At 47.5% G+C, this 16,080-nt stretch overlaps 2 protein-coding genes across 4 annotated transcripts; one reads left to right on the plus strand and one right to left on the minus strand.

Annotated features, from left to right (window-relative positions):
* The first annotated feature begins 831 nt into the window (after window positions 1–831).
* Window positions 832–8,864, plus strand: TMEM97 (transmembrane protein 97). The gene is made up of 3 exons (XM_019980963.2): window positions 832–1,052; window positions 6,520–6,664; window positions 7,547–8,864. The coding sequence occupies exons 1-3, from the start codon at window positions 927–929 to the stop codon at window positions 7,804–7,806; spliced, it is 531 nt and encodes a 176-aa protein (XP_019836522.1). The 5' UTR covers window positions 832–926; the 3' UTR covers window positions 7,807–8,864.
* A 91-nt stretch (window positions 8,865–8,955) lies between these two features.
* Window positions 8,956–15,947, minus strand: IFT20 (intraflagellar transport 20). 3 transcript variants are annotated; one of them, XM_019980964.2, is made up of 6 exons: window positions 15,794–15,943; window positions 12,391–12,620; window positions 12,103–12,231; window positions 10,891–10,976; window positions 9,813–9,916; window positions 8,956–9,374 (listed from the first exon to the last, which is right to left on the minus strand). In XM_019980964.2, the coding sequence occupies exons 2-6, from the start codon at window positions 12,458–12,460 to the stop codon at window positions 9,293–9,295; spliced, it is 471 nt and encodes a 156-aa protein (XP_019836523.1). In that variant the 5' UTR covers window positions 12,461–12,620; window positions 15,794–15,943; the 3' UTR covers window positions 8,956–9,292. The 3 variants fall into 3 exon arrangements, with proteins under 3 accessions (XP_019836523.1, XP_019836526.1, XP_070628836.1); XM_019980967.2 differs by lacking the exon at window positions 12,391–12,620 and having other exon boundaries at window positions 15,794–15,947; XM_070772735.1 differs by lacking the exons at window positions 12,391–12,620; window positions 15,794–15,943 and adding an exon at window positions 15,268–15,289.
* Window positions 15,948–16,080: the final 133 nt, after the last annotated feature.

Below are 16,080 nucleotides of genomic sequence, written 5' to 3' on the forward strand. Positions count from 1 at the left end.
CATCTTCAGACGTGTTCATCTGCCTCCTTGACTTTTCCACTCATGCTGCAGAGACTGCTCAGTAACATGGCCAGAACCAAATTATCTTTCTCTTCGACTCACTTCTCCGCTATGTCCCTCTTCTCAGTGAATGGGTGCCCCACCCGTCCTGTTCCAGGGCAGACCCAGGTCCAGTATGTAATTAAAGGTCAATATTTGCGCGGCCTGAAAACAAACCCTTGAGCCTCCCTTATTCTCTACAGCGAATCACCAAGACCTGGCAATTTTACCTCCTCCTATATCACCGTGCTTCTTTCTGAACTGAGGCTGGCTGCCTCCTACACCTCCTTCGGAAAGCTTCCGGGACCCTCAACCCCGGCGGGCCAGGGATCTTGCCCGCTGTTCCCACGCCCGGGACTGCTGCCACGGCACGGACCACCACCACGCAATGTCCAGCCGGCCCTGGTGGGTGAGACCCCACTGCACTAGGCGCTCCATCTCCGTTAAGTCCCCACGGCCGGGCACAAAGGAGCCGCCCGGCAAGCACTAAACGGATGGAGTGAAGGAACGGAAGAGTAATAATGAGTGAAAGGGCCACGGAAGGCAAACACCGCGAAGCCCAGCGCGCACGCGGTCGCGGCGAGAAGGCCGGCGGGTAGCGCTGCGGGGCCGGGCGCCCTGAGAAGCCCGGGGCAGCCCCGAGAAGCTCCGCCCTCGCCTCACGCGGCGCTCCTCGCAACCAATAGGAACTGTCCCCGGGCCGCCTCTGCGGACGCTCCCGGTCCGCGCGCGGCTTCTCAGCCAATGGGAGCAGCCGGCGTCGCCCTCGCGGCGGGGCGGGACGGGGCGGGGCGCGGGAGTCCCGGGACAGCTCAGGCGCGGCGCTTTCCCCACGTCGTGTTCCGGTGAGCGTAGTCTCGGCTCCCGCTCAGCCCAACCGACGGACGATGGGGACTCTGGGCGCCCGGCGCGGCCTGGAGTGGTTTCTGGGCTTCTACTTCCTCTCCCACATCCCCATCACTCTGCTCATGGACCTGCAGGGGGTGCTGCCACGCGATCTCTACCCCGTCGAGGTGAGGGCGCCTTCGCTCCCGGTCGCCGAGGTTGGGGCCCCTCGTCGTAGCGGTTGCCCCGGCGTCCCCATCGCGTCCCCTCCTCGGGCCTCGCCCACTCCGGCTTCCCTCCCACTTTCCTTGGGTCCCGCCGGCGCTCTTTACCTGGACATCTTGGGCTTTTCTTTGTTTATCCCTGCGTCTTCTCCCAGGCTTCCGGAGGGGGGGGGGGTGAATACCTTGCCCCCTTTGAAGACAGTTCTCTCTCTCTCTTTTTTTTTTAAAGACTCCCATACCCCAGCTCTAGTCAGTTGTCCGTATTTGAGGGAAAGGGTCTGGATGAATGGGCTTCCCAGGTTGGCTCAGTGGGTAAAGAATCCGCCTGCCAATGCAAGAGATGCAGGAGACACGGGTTTGATCCCTGGGTCGGGAAGGTCCTCTGGAGGAGGAAATGGCAATCCACTCCAGTATTCTCGCCTGGAAAATCCCATGGACAGGGGAACTTGGTGGACTACAGTTGATAGGGTCGCAAAGAGTCCGAAGCCACTGGGCACACACACACACACAGTGGATGAACCAGTGTCTAAATTACGAATTGGTTTTAAAGTTGTGTTTCCTGGGAGGGCTTTAAAAATATCGACTAATCGCAAAGAAATATCGTGCACGTAGAATTAGATGCGTCTATAAAGAAATTGGCAGAGAACGTCTTGATTTCAAGATTAGGATCCTGCAACTTCAAAATCTCGGAAGTAAATTAAGGATACCTTGCAAATAGGGCCTTTTTAAAAATTGTGTTTGAATAGGAATGATCGTTTGAGTAGAAATACAGGCAGAGGCCCCATTTCCTGGTTGTTGGAGAACATTCTTTACACTAAACTTTGCTTTAAATGCTTTTGATTTTTTCAGGTTTATTTTCATGCCTGGACTCTATAACCTGCTATCGTGGAATTCCAGTCCTCAGTTCTACCCTTCTCCAGTTTGTCAGCAGAACTATAGGCAAGCCTGACTTGTCTACCTAAAGATTTGATTTTGCCTCTGTTTGTCCTTAAATGCTTTTTCTCTGCAAAGCAGGGGTTCTTAACCTGAGGCCCATGAACCCCTCGTGGCGTATGCAGAATTGTGTGTGCCCTGTGTTTTACATAGCTTCCATCAACTTTTTCAGGGGTCTGACCTTACCAAAAAGGTTAAGAGCCACTGCTCAACAATATACCCCCACTCCATAGTCTGGTTTGTTTCTAGCTCCAAGCGTAACTAGGAAGATCTCTGACCTACCTTTTCCTGGGATAAGTGTAGGCTGTGTGTGGCAAGAGCATTGGACTCAAGTCTGGGGATTTGGTTCTTCCAAAAACCTCTTGAGCGCCTTGGGCAAGTCAGGGCTCTTCAACTGTTAAGAAAGAGAGAGTTGAGTTAAATCACAAGCTCAAACATATACTAGGTATATTAGTTTCCTCTTGCTTCTGCAGCAAGTTACAAAAATAAAGTGGCTTAAAACAACACGAATTTGTTCTCTTTCAGTTTGCGAGGTCAGAAGTTTGAAATGAGTCTTGCAGGCCTGATTGCTTCTGAACGTCCTGGTGGAAGATCTGTTCCTGGCCTCTTCCAGTTTCTGGTGGCTGCAGGTGTTCTTGGCTTGTGGCCACGTCACATCAGTCTCCGCTTCTGTCCTTACTTTGCTTTGTTTTCTTTAGTTCAATCTCCTGCTGCCCAACGTTTATAAGAACACTTGTCATTACATTTAGGGCTCGCCAGATAACCAGGATAGTCTTCCCATTTCATGATCCTGAACTTTAACCACATCTGCCAAGTCACTTTTGCCAAATAGGGTTACATTCATACATGCTGGTATGATTAAGACTATTCAGCCTACTGCCTACGTCCAGGCGGTACATGATCTTGGCCAACAGAACTCAGGCAGGCTGACTGTTTACAGTCTCTCGTGTTTTGAGTCCCTTTACTCCTGGCCAGCTCGGTGACTCCAGGTAGCCAGCCTTTCTGGACTGAACAGCTGTTAGTTTCTCTCTCTCTTTTTTTAAAATTGGATGTGGACTGTTTTTGAAGTCTTTATTGAATTTGTTACAGTACTGCTCCTGTTGTATACTTTTGGTTTTTTGGCCTTGAGGCATGTGAGGTCTTGGCTCCCTGACCAGTGTTTAAACCCACATCCCCTGCATTGAAAGGCGAGGTCTTAACCACTGGACTGTGCCAGGGAAATCCCTTCCATATCTTTTCTGAATGTGCCATTCCCATAAGTCCTTGCTCACAAAATACAATTAAAATTTGTTCAAAATCATAAAGACCCCATTTAAACTTACATATTTGATTTGGTAAAGTTTTCTTAGCTTTAGTTTTTTAAGTTGACTTATTGTCGAAAGTGGGAGAAGGCAATGGCAACCCACTCCAGTACTCTTGCCTGGAAAATCCCATGGATGGAGGAGCCTGGTAGGCTACAGTCCATGGGGTCGCTAAGAGTCAGACACGACTGAGCAACTTCACTTTCACTTTACACTTTCCTGCATTGGAGAAGGAAATGGCAACCCACTCCAGTGTTCTTGCCTGGAGAATCCCATGGACGGAGAAGCCCGGTAGGCTGCAGTCCATGGGGTCACACAGAGTCGGACACGACTGAAGCGACTTGGCAGCAGCATTGTCGAAGGTCAAGGGCCAAAGCAGGCCATATCTGACCAGAAACTGTGTGTGTGTCTATCTTTGGTGCTATTTAAAGGCCTTAGCTGTGCCCGGGTGTCTCAGCTTTGAAGGCCTGTGTCTCTAATCACTTTTGGTGCTTTGGGGTGGGCAATGATGAGTGTGTTGCTTCCATATGGGGAAATAATAATAATAAAAGCCTTGAGTTATTTTCAGATTCTCCTTGAAAAAATGCCGAATTTTAACATCTGTTGTGTTTTTCCTCCCTAAAGAGAAGAAATTTTCTCCTCGAACTAAAAAGCTTGTAGAGATCACATAATGGTTAGGCTGAAATTTGCAAATATCTTTCTTGGTTTGAACCAGATCAACTCTTGGGGAAAAACTCTTGAAACAGTAAGAATTCAGTTTGGATTAGGACACGGAGAGGATGGAAGCATTTTGTGATATCATTTGCATCTGGGTAGCATTGCTTCTATTAAAATAAGGAAAAACAGGTGAGCATCTAGGCCTGAAATCAGCCTGTGTGCTCACTCTAAGTTTAGAGGAGTGCAGGACCGTTCAGTAGCAGCTCTGGTCTAGAAATCCATGTGCATAGGCCAGGTGAATATTTTAATGGATAACAGTGCTAAGTTGAGTCAAGTGTGAGTCAGGTATAAATGGAAACAGTTTTATTACCTTTTTGGGGAATAATCAATGACTAGTTGCATGCTGAGATTGTAGTAAGATTAAACTGAACTCCAAGTCCGTATTAATTATATTCAAGTAATCTTAGCATTTACTGTGTGCTAGCCATTGTTCTAGGACTCTAAGTATTAACTGATTTTATCTTACCAGCAATGAGGTGGGTACTATAATTAGGTAACCAGCTTAGTGAGATTTAAGTGCTTTGCTCAGCGGCAGGCACTCTGCCCCCAGGTACCATGCTCTTCACTCTGCTTGGGGTTTAAGGGTGTTGACCCTCCAAACAGTTGAAAATCCACTTATAACTTATAGTCAGCCCTTGGTACTCACGTTCCTCCCTATCCTCAGATTCAGCCAGCCACTGACTGACCATGTAGTATTTACCGTTGAAAAAAAATCCGTGTATACGTGGACCTGCACAATTCAAACCCATGTTGTTCGAGGGTCAACTGTATTTTAAATTTTGCTATTATCATTCTGAACCTCTTAGAAATTACAAATTTCTTGTACAAATCTTCTTGGATTTATGAAATAAGTGGATCTGAGAGCATGAATAATAATTAGAAGGTGAAGTTCAAATGAATCAGAATGCCTTTTAAATTTTGTTGTAAATCTTTTAAAATAGGTCTGTCCCTCCAATTTTTTTTTTTAAGTAAATCTAGAAAGCAAAAGAGGATCTTAAAAAACATTTAGTCCAAGTTGCTTGCTTTACAGATGAGAAAACAGAGTCCAGGAGAGATGCAGGGATTTAACCTTGATAAATATTTTCTACCACATTACCATCCTGAAAAGTGCTTAGAAAGAAGCTAAAGATATTTCCATAAATTTAAGTTTCAAGTCAAATACAAATTCAAGATCATTTGGTCAATAAATTGGCTATCTAGCTGAGGCCCTTCTGTCATTAATTATACTGTGTGTTCCTGGATATATGCTTAAAGGTCACTCTCAGCAAAGAGCCCTCTTATTTCACAATAGTGAGTCTTTAGATTAAAAATTAACAGGAAAAGTATCTTTGGATTTTCCGTTGTAAGCCAGATTCCTAGCTTGGAAGTTGTCTTATAATATCAAGGTGCCATCCAGGAGGTTGAATGCCACAGACCTTCAGTAGTCTTATCTGGGGAGAGCCCTAGGCTTCTCTTGGGAGCACAGAAGGGGCAACCTCAGACCCCTTGCTTCCTCCCCCTGCCTCCCCAACCCCCCGGCAACATGGATCTGCATCTTTCGTTTTGACAGTGTTATCACGAAGCTGGGGTCCATGCTAGCACTGAGACCACTCAAAAAGCTATACAGTCTGTTCCTCTACAAATATCCCACTGATCTCCTAAAAAAAAAAAAACAACTTTTGAACTAGGGGAGTTAAGAATGAAGAGGAATTTGAGATTTGGAGATTATTTAAATTGTCTAAAATTGCATCTTCACAGAAGTTAGATTTACCTTCTTTCCATTCACCCCCCTACCCCGCCAAAAAAAAACAAAAAAAATTCATATCTGTACTTGAGGAAATCTGGCCCTTGGAGGTTGGTGTTGCTGTTGTGAAAAGACAAACCTCAGGATGGTTTTCATATCATTTCTTTATAAAGAAGGATACTGTTGGCCAATACACCCGTTTGTGTGTTCAGCAAACTAAGAGCCTGTTAAGTGCCACTCGTTGTTCTTGACAGGCAACACACCTGGATGTATGTTATCACAGATAAATTCTGGGCAGCACACAGGGGCTGGAAGAGCTGAGAAAAGCTGCTAGGTGAAGGTAACATTTGAGTTAGAGCTTGTGTGTGTGTGCTAAGTCACTTCGATTGTGTCCGACTCCCATGGACTGTAGCCCACCGGGCTCCTCTGTCTATATCAAATTCCCCAGGCAAGAGTACTGGAGTATGTTGCCATTTCTCACTCGGGATCTTCCTGACCCAGGGAGTGAACCTGTCTTACATCTCCTGCATTGGCAGGTGGGTTCTTTACCACTAGTGCCACCTGGGAGAGCTTGTGAGTTTTGATTAAATGACCGTCCAGGCTGCACCACTAAAGCCAGCTGTGAGTGCTTTTGGCCCACCAGCTGTGAGTCCGCTGCCCAGGGGCTGTGTGATGAGCGGCACGTCCGCAGGGTTGGAGCTGCGGAAGCCAGTCCTGCCAGCTGGCTGTACTCACCGTGTTCCTCGTCTTTTCCCAGCTGAGAAACCTGCAGCAGTGGTATATCGAGGAGTTCAAAGACCCTCTGCTCCAGACCCCCCCGGCGTGGTTCAAGTCCTTCCTGTTCTGCGAGCTTGTGTTTCAGCTGCCTTTCTTTCCCATCGCAGCATATGCCTTCTTCAAAGGTGAGTAAGTGAGAAATCCCATTTTTGCCCTGAGACCAGGTCTCAGAAATCTTTGGGGAAAGTTCCACCAAGGAAGGGGAGTGGTCCCTGAAGGATGTGTGAGGGTGATACAGGAGTGGGAATGGTCAGGATCAATCTTGGGAAGGGACATCAGTGTGGCTCAGGATAGTGGTCTAGGGTCAGTGGGGCTGCAGGACTGCCTCAGTCAACTGGAAATCTCGCACACATGCCACCTGAAGCTACTTTACAGATTGAACTTGTTCCCTTTTGTTTTCCTAGAATTTTTTGTTTTGGCTTTTATTTTTCAGCTGTGGGTAGTATCATACTGGCTTATAAGCAGTAGCAGCAAGTTATCTCTAAGTGGCCTGACTTCTCACTTAAAGATTATTCTTCCAGTGTCCCCATATGACTATTGTTTTTAAAAAGAAGGCGGCCATACCAGTGTTCATTATAAATAAACTTATACAGGTTATTTCCCACTGGAGCCCTCAAATCCATCTCTTAGCAGAATCTGTTGATTCTTCTCATCCATATATACTTACTTAGCAGAGAGATGCTGCTGGCAGAGCTGCCCTGCTCCTCACCTCCCTCCCCACCCACTGTATTTGAGACCAACTGAGTTTACCTTATAATGGCCACTTTACTGCCCTAGAGTTTTTCTGAATTTCGACTCCACCCGTGTTCTCTGGCAGTCAGTGCTAGGGCTCCATCTGTCACATAAGGACTGCACGTTGGACGCTATTATATCATTTGTTTCCACTTGGAAAAGGAGGTAGAATGACTGAACTGAAGGGAGCAGGCAGAGACAGGGTGGAGGGTATGGCGGGCTCCCCTGGAGCCATGAGCAGGTCTCACCCGACTTTCTCTCCTCGCTGACCTCAGGAGGCTGCAAGTGGATCCGCACCCCTGCCATCATCTACTCGGTTCACACCATGACAACTCTGATTCCCATCCTCTCCACGTTGCTACTCGACGATTTCTCCAAAGCCAGTCATTTCAGAGGACAAGGACCTAAGACTTTCCAGGAACGACTATTCCTGATATCTGTCTATATCCCCTACTTTCTCATCCCTCTTATACTTCTGCTTTTCATGGTGCGGAACCCCTACTACAAGTCTGAGGAGAAAAGAAAGAAAAAATGAAAGAAATGCCCCCAAGGCCAGGGGAGAGGTGACCACTGGGCTGTTTCCTGTTGGACCCAGTACCAGGAACAGTGTTCAGAACCCATGTTTTCAGTAGTATCTGAACCACAGCAGCAGCAACACACATGAGCAAGACCCTGGCAGGAGGCATACCAAACCCTCACTTTCCAAGGGCTTTGACACAGACAGACTGACCACCTGAGGACGGGCACAGAGGTGTGGGCTAGGTGATTGGAAGTGGTGCCAAAGGTCTCCTCAGCATGTCCCCAGGTGCCACTGCAGGATTACTAAAAGCAGAACCAGACCAGAAATCAGATAAACCTCCAAGAAACATGGCCTGCTTGGCATATTCGTGAGTCATTTGACTCACAGGATACATGTGACTAAAACTGACTCATGAGTCTCTACAGAGTATCACTGATGAGCAAAATTGTTTGAAATTATACCTAATATTCATTAAAAATTGTTTCCTTGCCCCTGCCCCTAGGTAGGGGTGAAATATTCTGTAAGAGGTTATAAATTTAGTTTTAAGATTCAACCTTGGCATGACTTTCAGTTGGAAATGGGTCAGACTGGAAGGTATATTGTTTCTGTCCTAAAACAGGTCATCCCAGGACAAGAGAATTTTTAGAGTCTCCTTGTTTGTTCTCTTTCTAAACCTTAGTCTTCTGTTAGTTTTTACAGACCACATGAGTTCCTTTACTCTGAGGTCTGGTGTCTCAAACCTGAGCTGGAGGAATGCTTCCTACTGGATAACTTCCTCCTACCAAACAGTTTCATAATTCTTTGTCCTGTACCCACTTGGGGTAGGGGTGGGGGGCTGGCCATGACAGGTCCAGTGTGTGCATATCAGGTCTCTTTATTTGGTATCCTGCTAGCTTTAAGTTCATACTCGAGGCCGACTCAAAAAGGCTTGTGAACGCACATGAAAAATGGTAGATGCTGGTCCTGGTTAGTCCCCCCTTTTTGCCTGTTTTGCTTACAAGCCCTAATGGTCTGATTTTGGGGAATATCATCTGACTCGTGTGTCTAGTCAAAATAAAGGTAACTGCTGACTACTGCCTGGTTTTGTTCTGTGGAGTCCAGGGTTCTTACAATGGGTTAATAAATGTACACTTCAAGGGCACGGAAAAGAGGTAGATCAAGCCATTTGAAAATAATAATTTATTGCTTTTCCTTCCAAAGCTTTGTGAATTTACAAAAAAACAAGTTGACAGGCTGCTCAGTTGAGACAGAATGCAAGAAGTGAGAACCTGGACCACGATGGCCACTGGATGTTCGCCTGCAGATGTGCACTGACATCTGTAACGGACTCCCCCAGGTTTGCTACTGCCTTCAGCGGGGCTGCAGTTCCTCACACAGCTTCTCACGTGACACACTTGGGTCACTGGCCAAGTCATGGAATGGTACAGAGGTTTTTTTGGTTTGGGGGTTGTGGGGGTTTTTTCCTTTTTTTGCCCTCCTGCTAGAAGATGAAAATTTCAGTTCATTTCTGAAAAATAAATTGGTCAATAAACTCATTTTGTTCTGCTTCTACTTTACACAAAGCTTCATATTCAACCCGATACCTGAAAAACAAAATTGTTAGAGGCTCTCAAAATGGAGAAAATAAACCATGAACTTAATTCTTCCAGAGAAGAATAGAAGTGATTTAGATGATTCCAAGAAATGGTGTGAGTTCAAAATGAAGTTAGTGAGGGCAAGAGAGAGAAATGAGGCAAAGCTCTGCCTAGGCCCACCCCTGAGAAGTCTGCAGCCCTGAATAGCTTCCTTGCAGAGAGCCGGCCAGCTCCAGACACTCAAGTGTGTGCCCTCAAGCTATGAGAGGTCTGTCTGACATTAACAAATTTTCTTCCCATCAAATTAATTTTTAAAATCTTCAAATCAGGATGATAAGACACTATTCCTGGGAGAACAATGATGAAGAGCAAGGGTAACAGGTGACCATTCAAGAGGAAAAACAGAATTGCAGTTGAGTAAAGAACTTGCTTTACGACAAAGCTTACCTTTCAAGCTGCATTTTCTTTTCTGCTATTAGTGCCTGAAGTTGCTGCTGTTGGGCTTCTCTCTGTTTTGCTATAGATTTGAGCAAGTTCCGAGCACCAATGGCCTAGAAAAACATGATATTGCCAAAGAACGTCATTACTTCATTAAAGTTCTCAGTTGGGGAAGGAACCATGGGGCTATGGAGTGGGGAAAGGTCGAGCTTCAGAGTTTTAGGAGTAAGTCAGAAGAAGGCTTAACCTCCTGATCCCAAAGTGCCTGGTGAGAACAGAGCTGCGGCTGAGCATCTGCAGACCTAGGAATCGAGGGCCTGGCACACAGTGGCCCATCTGGTGCGCCACTTAGCCTTGTGGCCTTTGCTAAGTCATCTATACTCTGCACGCCTTCATTTCTTCATTTATAAAATGAGGGTCAGGTCAGGTCAGTTGCTCAGTCGTAAATGAGGGTAAACTACCTATTCATCGTATCTCAGTGATGATGTGAAGATTGAAGGAAACAAAGTATACTGGCATGTAAGTTCAATAGTGGGTTAACTGGACCAGGAATTACTTATTTTTAAATTGCAGTATAATTGATATTTAGTTTCAGGTATACAACATAATCATTCAATATTTGCACAGGCATTATTTAAAATCCTGTTTTAATTAAAGAACCCCCCATCACCTAGCCCCCCCACAACCAAAAAAATAAAAGGGGACTTCCCTGATGGTCCAGTGGTTAAGAATCTGCCTGCCAATGCAGGGGACATGGGTTCAATTCTTGCTCCGAGAAGATCCCACAGGCAACAGGGCAACTAAGGCTGCGCGCAGCAACTATTGCCACAGCCACTGAGCCTGCACACCCGAGAGCCTGTGCTCCGCAACGGGAAGCCGCTACAGTGAGAAGCCGCACACCACAGCAAAGAACGGCCCCGGCTCGCCACGACTAGAGAGCCCACACAGCAGCAACGAAGACCCAGCACAGCCAAAAGTAATTTTTTTAAGAACCAGATTAAAAAAAAAAAAAAGGAGGGGGGTGGCCAGAAGGATGAGAGACTAGTGAACCAGGCCAAAAGTTAGACAAAATACTTGCTGATCTTACCTTCATCTTCTCATTTTCTGCTTCCTTTGCAAGCTGGTCAACAAGCTCAATTAAGCCACCAACTATTTTCTGAAATTGGCCAATTTCTTTCGTGGAAAGAAGAACAAAAACAAATGTTTTATTTTTCAGCCTTCCCACTCTCCCTCAGCATTTCCTTGTGGCGAGAAGGCAGAGCTAACCACCTCTTCTAATTTGTGTGAAAAGCCATTTGGTGTCTGACAGCCTTGATCTGAACCTAGAGAAGGGTGGCTGTGAGCCCAGAGCTGGGTTGGGGTGTATTGGGATCTTGAGTCCCCACTGAACCAGCCAGAAGCTGTAGCTTGGGCTGTGAGGCTCCTGATGGGCGCACCTTCGGATGGACCGCATCCTGCTGTCCTAGGAATGACAGGAAGCACAAAGGGCTGACCTCACGAAAGGACTGCCTCAGCATCCGAACGCTGCCTCTGGACAAGCCACAGGTAAGACTAGATTTGACTTGATGAGGACTCGGGGCTTTCCACCTGTGACCAGAGCTAATAAAAAGCTCAAAGCATTTAAGGAGTTAATCTCATTTGTTCTCTTCAGTGTATAGTGGAACCCGTGTTACTGAGGAGTAAACTAAGACCCAGAGGGTAGGACAGCGTGCACACAGCGTTCAGAAGACGTGTGAGAGGACCCACCACCTTCCGCCAGTCAAGCTCTCTCCAGAGCCGATGGACTCCCCAGAAGGCTCAGATACAGGCTACATCTGCTCTGTTTGCTGCTACTGGGCTTGTGTGGCTGCTGGGACAGGAAGCATCCTGGCTATCACTAGCTTAAACCAAAAAAAAAATGACTTCATTGAGTCTTTTGAACTGCCTCTCCAAACTCCAGGTGATCAACTCTCCAAACAATGGCAAGTCTGCCACTGAGAACACTATTTCTCCCAAGCAATCAAATCCTAACTCTCTTTCCCACCCCCAAGTCGTGGTTCTGAAGTTGAAGGTTCCTGGGATGGCCTACCTAAACAAACACCCTCCTGTCTCCACTACAGTGTTTGATCGGTGCCCTGGGACTACCCGAGAGCACAGGAGGGCTCGCAGACAAGGTGGGTAGCACATGGGAATTCAGGAGGGCCGGGGTCAACCTCCTGGGAGACAGCAGCTCCATTTGGGCAGGGCCCAGAGCTACAGTCAAGGGGTGGGGGCAAGACACAAAGCTGAGTGGCACCATGTCCCCCCAGACGACACTCACTGTCCACAAAGTCCTTGCACTCCTCCTTGAGCTCTATGGTCTGCTGGGTAACCTCTGGGTCCAACACCCGCAGCTTGTTCAGCTCATCAAAGTGCAGCCCTGCTTCAGCCAGGATGTCCTTGGCCATGGCTGTAAAGAAACCAGCCCCAGTCCCCGATCACTTCCCAGCCCCTCAAGGAGAAGCCAGCTTCCAGCCCAGCCCCACTCCTGGTCCCAGACACCAAGGACAAAAGCCCAGATGTTCCAAAGGCTCCCCCTTCCCTCTGCCTCCGCCTCTCTGAGCCTCACCTGTTTGCCTTCCAGCTTCCCCAGAGAAGAGAGGTTCTCTGACAGGGTCAGCCAGGGAGAGGTGTGTCATAGGAGCAAGGGTCAGGAAAGAATAAAGTCCAGTTGCTTGTCACAGGCATCGTTCATTCAACACACATTCCTGGAGTGCCAACTACATGCCAGCACTGCTAGATGCTGGGGGTAAAGGTGCGTGCAACATGGTGCCTGCCCTGGAGGAGCACAGAGTGTAGCTGGAGGAAGACAGACATGGACACTGCAAAGTTATACTGTGTTAAGTGCTTTTACAGAAATATCACTAAAGAGCTGGAGGAGAAGAGAACAGTTAACTTGGGGTGAGGGAGTGACATGTGAACTAAGCTGGGAGCCATAAGCATATTTCTTTATCCCCAGTTATGTACCCAAAAGGACATAAAAGAGCTTTTCAAATATAGTGCTGGAACATGAAAGACAAGTAAAAGAGAAAATTGGAGTGAATTAAAAATTAGGGTTAAAAATAAACACAGGAAAAAAACCCACAAGAAGCCAGGGGTAAGAATATTACCCATAATGTATGCCACAGGTACACCTGCCTCAACTGGGACCCAAAGCTGGGTCAGTCTCTTTCTAGCAGAAAACACAAAAAGGAATGAAATATCAGCGAGAACATGCCAAGTAAGGAGGTCAGAGAAAGGCATTCCAAGCAGAGAAAACAGCCTGGACAGGAGCATAAAGCCATTGAAAGGGCCTATTCCTGACTAGAAGTTGAAAGGACATGATGAGAGGGAAAGCCGGATGGAGCCAGATCAGAAACACCCTGTGGGCCAAGCTAAGGAGTTTGGCTTTTTTTCCGTAGACAAGAACCAACAGAGGTATCTTCTCCCTTCCCAGGCCACCTCGCATTCCTGGTCCAAAGGATGCCTCAGTTCTGGGAAGGAAACACTGAAAACTCACCCTCATTCTGGCTTAAACACACATACAAAATAAAAATAAGAGAGCACATGCCCTGTCTAAAAAGGGAGGCAATGCTACTTAGGTCTAGCTCTTGGCTGCTACACCAACTTGGAAACCCCCGGTGTTCCAAAGGCTACCACAGCCTGGCCCTGCACCAGTCCTTCCCTCCCATCTCTCCCAGCTTCCCCTGTTCCCCTTCCCAATACGTTAGAGAAGTTCTGTTCTGAATGGGGTGATTCTGGGAGCAACTTGCCGGGGTAGGTATACCATATAAAGAGCAATGGTTAAAAAGAATTAAGTTCCACTGTTGCCAGAACTGATTTCAAGAGGACCAGAAATCCAGATTTACGTATGCAATCTGACTTTTAAAGAACAGTATCTCCTTTAATTCAAAAATTTTAAGAAAAAAAAACACCCAAAACCCACATCCAAGATTGTGTGGGCCAACTAATGCATGTCTAGCTGTGTATGGCCCAGGGCCTTTGGCCTCACTGCAGTCCATTCAAGTAAGTCAGCTAGCATCTTCCTTTTGAAACACTTTAATCATTCAGAGTTCCCTTGTAATTGGGCCTTTTAAAAAGATCTGTCTTCCTATTTGTTCTGTTTGCACATATAGTCTAAGTCAGGGGCCCCCAACCTCCGAGATCTAATGCCTGATGATCTGAGGTAGAGCTGATGTAATAATAATAGAAATAAAGTGCACAATGAATGTAATGCACTTGAATCATCACCCCCGCCCTGCCTCTGCCCCCTGACCATGGGAAAACTGTCTTCCATGAATCTGGTCCCTGGCGCCTAAAAGGTTGAAGACTGCTTGTCTGAGCATTTAGCACCTACCAGGTGAGTGGTAAAGAATCCACCTGCCAAAGCAGGAGACACAAGAGACACAGGTTCAATACCTGCGTCGGGAAGGTCCCCTCGAGGAGGAAATGGCAACCCACTCCAGTATTCTTGCCTAGAAAATTCCATGGATAGAGGAGCCTGATGGGCCGCAAAAGAGTCATACACAACAAGCGACTGAGCGCACACACAAGTAACTAACCAAACTGCTTCAAATAACCAGAGGGCACAAAGATCTGCTTCAATTTGCACTCCCTTCCCAGACAGCTTGTATTTATTCACAAACATCTACTGTCCTGGGGATAAAGTAGTCAAGAAAATGCTTCAGTGCTTCAAGTTCCCGACCTCTGGACAGACAGTAAACAAATAATCACAAATTGTGATAAAAGTATGAGGAAAAGCACATGGTGCTACATGAAGCTGTAGCAGAAGGATAAAATTCATGTGGACACAAAATTACCCCCCAAAATTGCAAACAAAAGTCTTCTGAAAAAGTGACACGCTGAGAACTAAAGGCTGTCCAGAAGTTTGTCAAGTGAGGGGAGGAGGCAGAAGGAAAAGCATGTGTGAAGATGCTGAGGCTGAGAAATGGAACCTGTAACAAGAGCCAAGACGCTAGTGTGGTTGAAAGGCTGAGCAAGGGAAAAAGAGAAACGGGATGAGGTGAGATGGGAAGGCTAGGGCTGGATGGCGGAGGGCTCTGAAAGCTGCAGTAATGAGCCTGATTTTCTCATAAGCGTTTAATGGGCAACCAGTGGATTCTCAGCAGAGTGGCATAGTCAGATATGCCCTTTAGAGAGATTACTCAGACCCAGGATAGAGAATGGGTTGGAGGAAGAAAGAGGAGGGAGCTACAACTATCTTGCTCATCACTGTTAACCTAGCATCTAACACGATGCCTGCACAGAAACTGGCACTCAGCGAATGTATGTGGTATGAATGACTGTGAAAACAGAGCAGGCTATTTCAGTAACCAAGGCTTGGAGCTGAAGAAAAGTGTTCCGATTTGAGATGTTTTGTAAGTCGAGTTGATAGGACTTAGTAAAGGATGACTGAGGCAGGGGTTTGGGGAGGAGTGAAAGAGAGTCAGGCAAGATTCCCGCGTACCTGGCCTGAGCCAGCTGCACGGCTGGAAGAGATGTTGAATGAGAAGGGTCAGACCGGAGAAGAAGCAGAGAACGTTCAAAGTCGATTACCGGATTCTCTCCCAACTCCCACCACACGCGCATCTGAGGAACACCGGGCACAAGAGCCGGACTGAGCTCTAGGAAGATGAGAGTGGTGACGTGTTCTCCTCCAAACCCACCCCCGGGCTCTCCCCGGACTCACGCTGGGCGCTCCGAGCAGGCTCCACCCGTGGGGTGTGGGGAAAATTAGGAAGACCTGGGTGTGGAGCTCGCGTCTTCACTATGTAAACTCTTTGAACTTAATCTGAGACGCAGTTTCCTAAGATAGTTGCGAGCAGCAGCGCGTAAAGCTCCAGGCCCTAGCCGGGGGTAAAACCGCTCCCAGAGCCTGGCGGAACTCCCACGTTTCTTTCGCCCCGGGATTGCTTTTTCTCGGGGTGCAGGCCTGTTAGGCTCATCTCACCCCGGGCCTGCCCCAAGCCCGCCAACCCAGGGTCACGGCCTACCTGTTCACTCCGCAGCGACAGCGCCGGCGACCCAGGCTAACGTCGGAAGTCAACGCCTCTCTCCAGTCGGCTGCAGCCGACACCCTGCCCAGCAGCCTCAGCCGCTGCCACGGTGACAGAACCTGTTTACCTCTAACGTCACTTCCCGACCCCGGAAGCACTTAGACCCATCAAGCCCGCAGGGCCTGCTGGGAAACAGAGGCCTGAGAGGAAGGATAACTGCCTACGAGCCCCAGAGCCTTTGCGCCGGAAAGGCTACCGGAAGTAGCTATGCTCTCAGCGCAAAA

Source organism: Bos indicus, chromosome 19 (assembly GCF_029378745.1).
Source record: "Bos indicus isolate NIAB-ARS_2022 breed Sahiwal x Tharparkar chromosome 19, NIAB-ARS_B.indTharparkar_mat_pri_1.0, whole genome shotgun sequence".
Lineage (NCBI taxonomy): Eukaryota > Metazoa > Chordata > Mammalia > Artiodactyla > Bovidae > Bos > Bos indicus.

Coding starts and splice junctions, on each gene's coding strand:
- TMEM97 (XM_019980963.2), top strand. CDS start 927: ATGGGGACTCTGGGCGCCCGGCGCGGCCTGGAGTGGTTTCTGGGCTTC. Junction 1,053..6,519: donor GCGATCTCTACCCCGTCGAG/GTGAGGGCGCCT, acceptor GTCTTTTCCCAG/CTGAGAAACCTGCAGCAGTG. Junction 6,665..7,546: donor AGCATATGCCTTCTTCAAAG/GTGAGTAAGTGA, acceptor CGCTGACCTCAG/GAGGCTGCAAGTGGATCCGC.
- IFT20 (XM_019980964.2), bottom strand. CDS start 12,460: ATGACACACCTCTCCCTGGCTGACCCTGTCAGAGAACCTCTCTTCTCT. Junction 9,917..10,890: donor CAGAAAATGAGAAGATGAAG/GTAAGATCAGCA, acceptor ATGTTTTTCTAG/GCCATTGGTGCTCGGAACTT. Junction 9,375..9,812: donor AAGAAAATGCAGCTTGAAAG/GTAAGCTTTGTC, acceptor TTTGTTTTTCAG/GTATCGGGTTGAATATGAAG.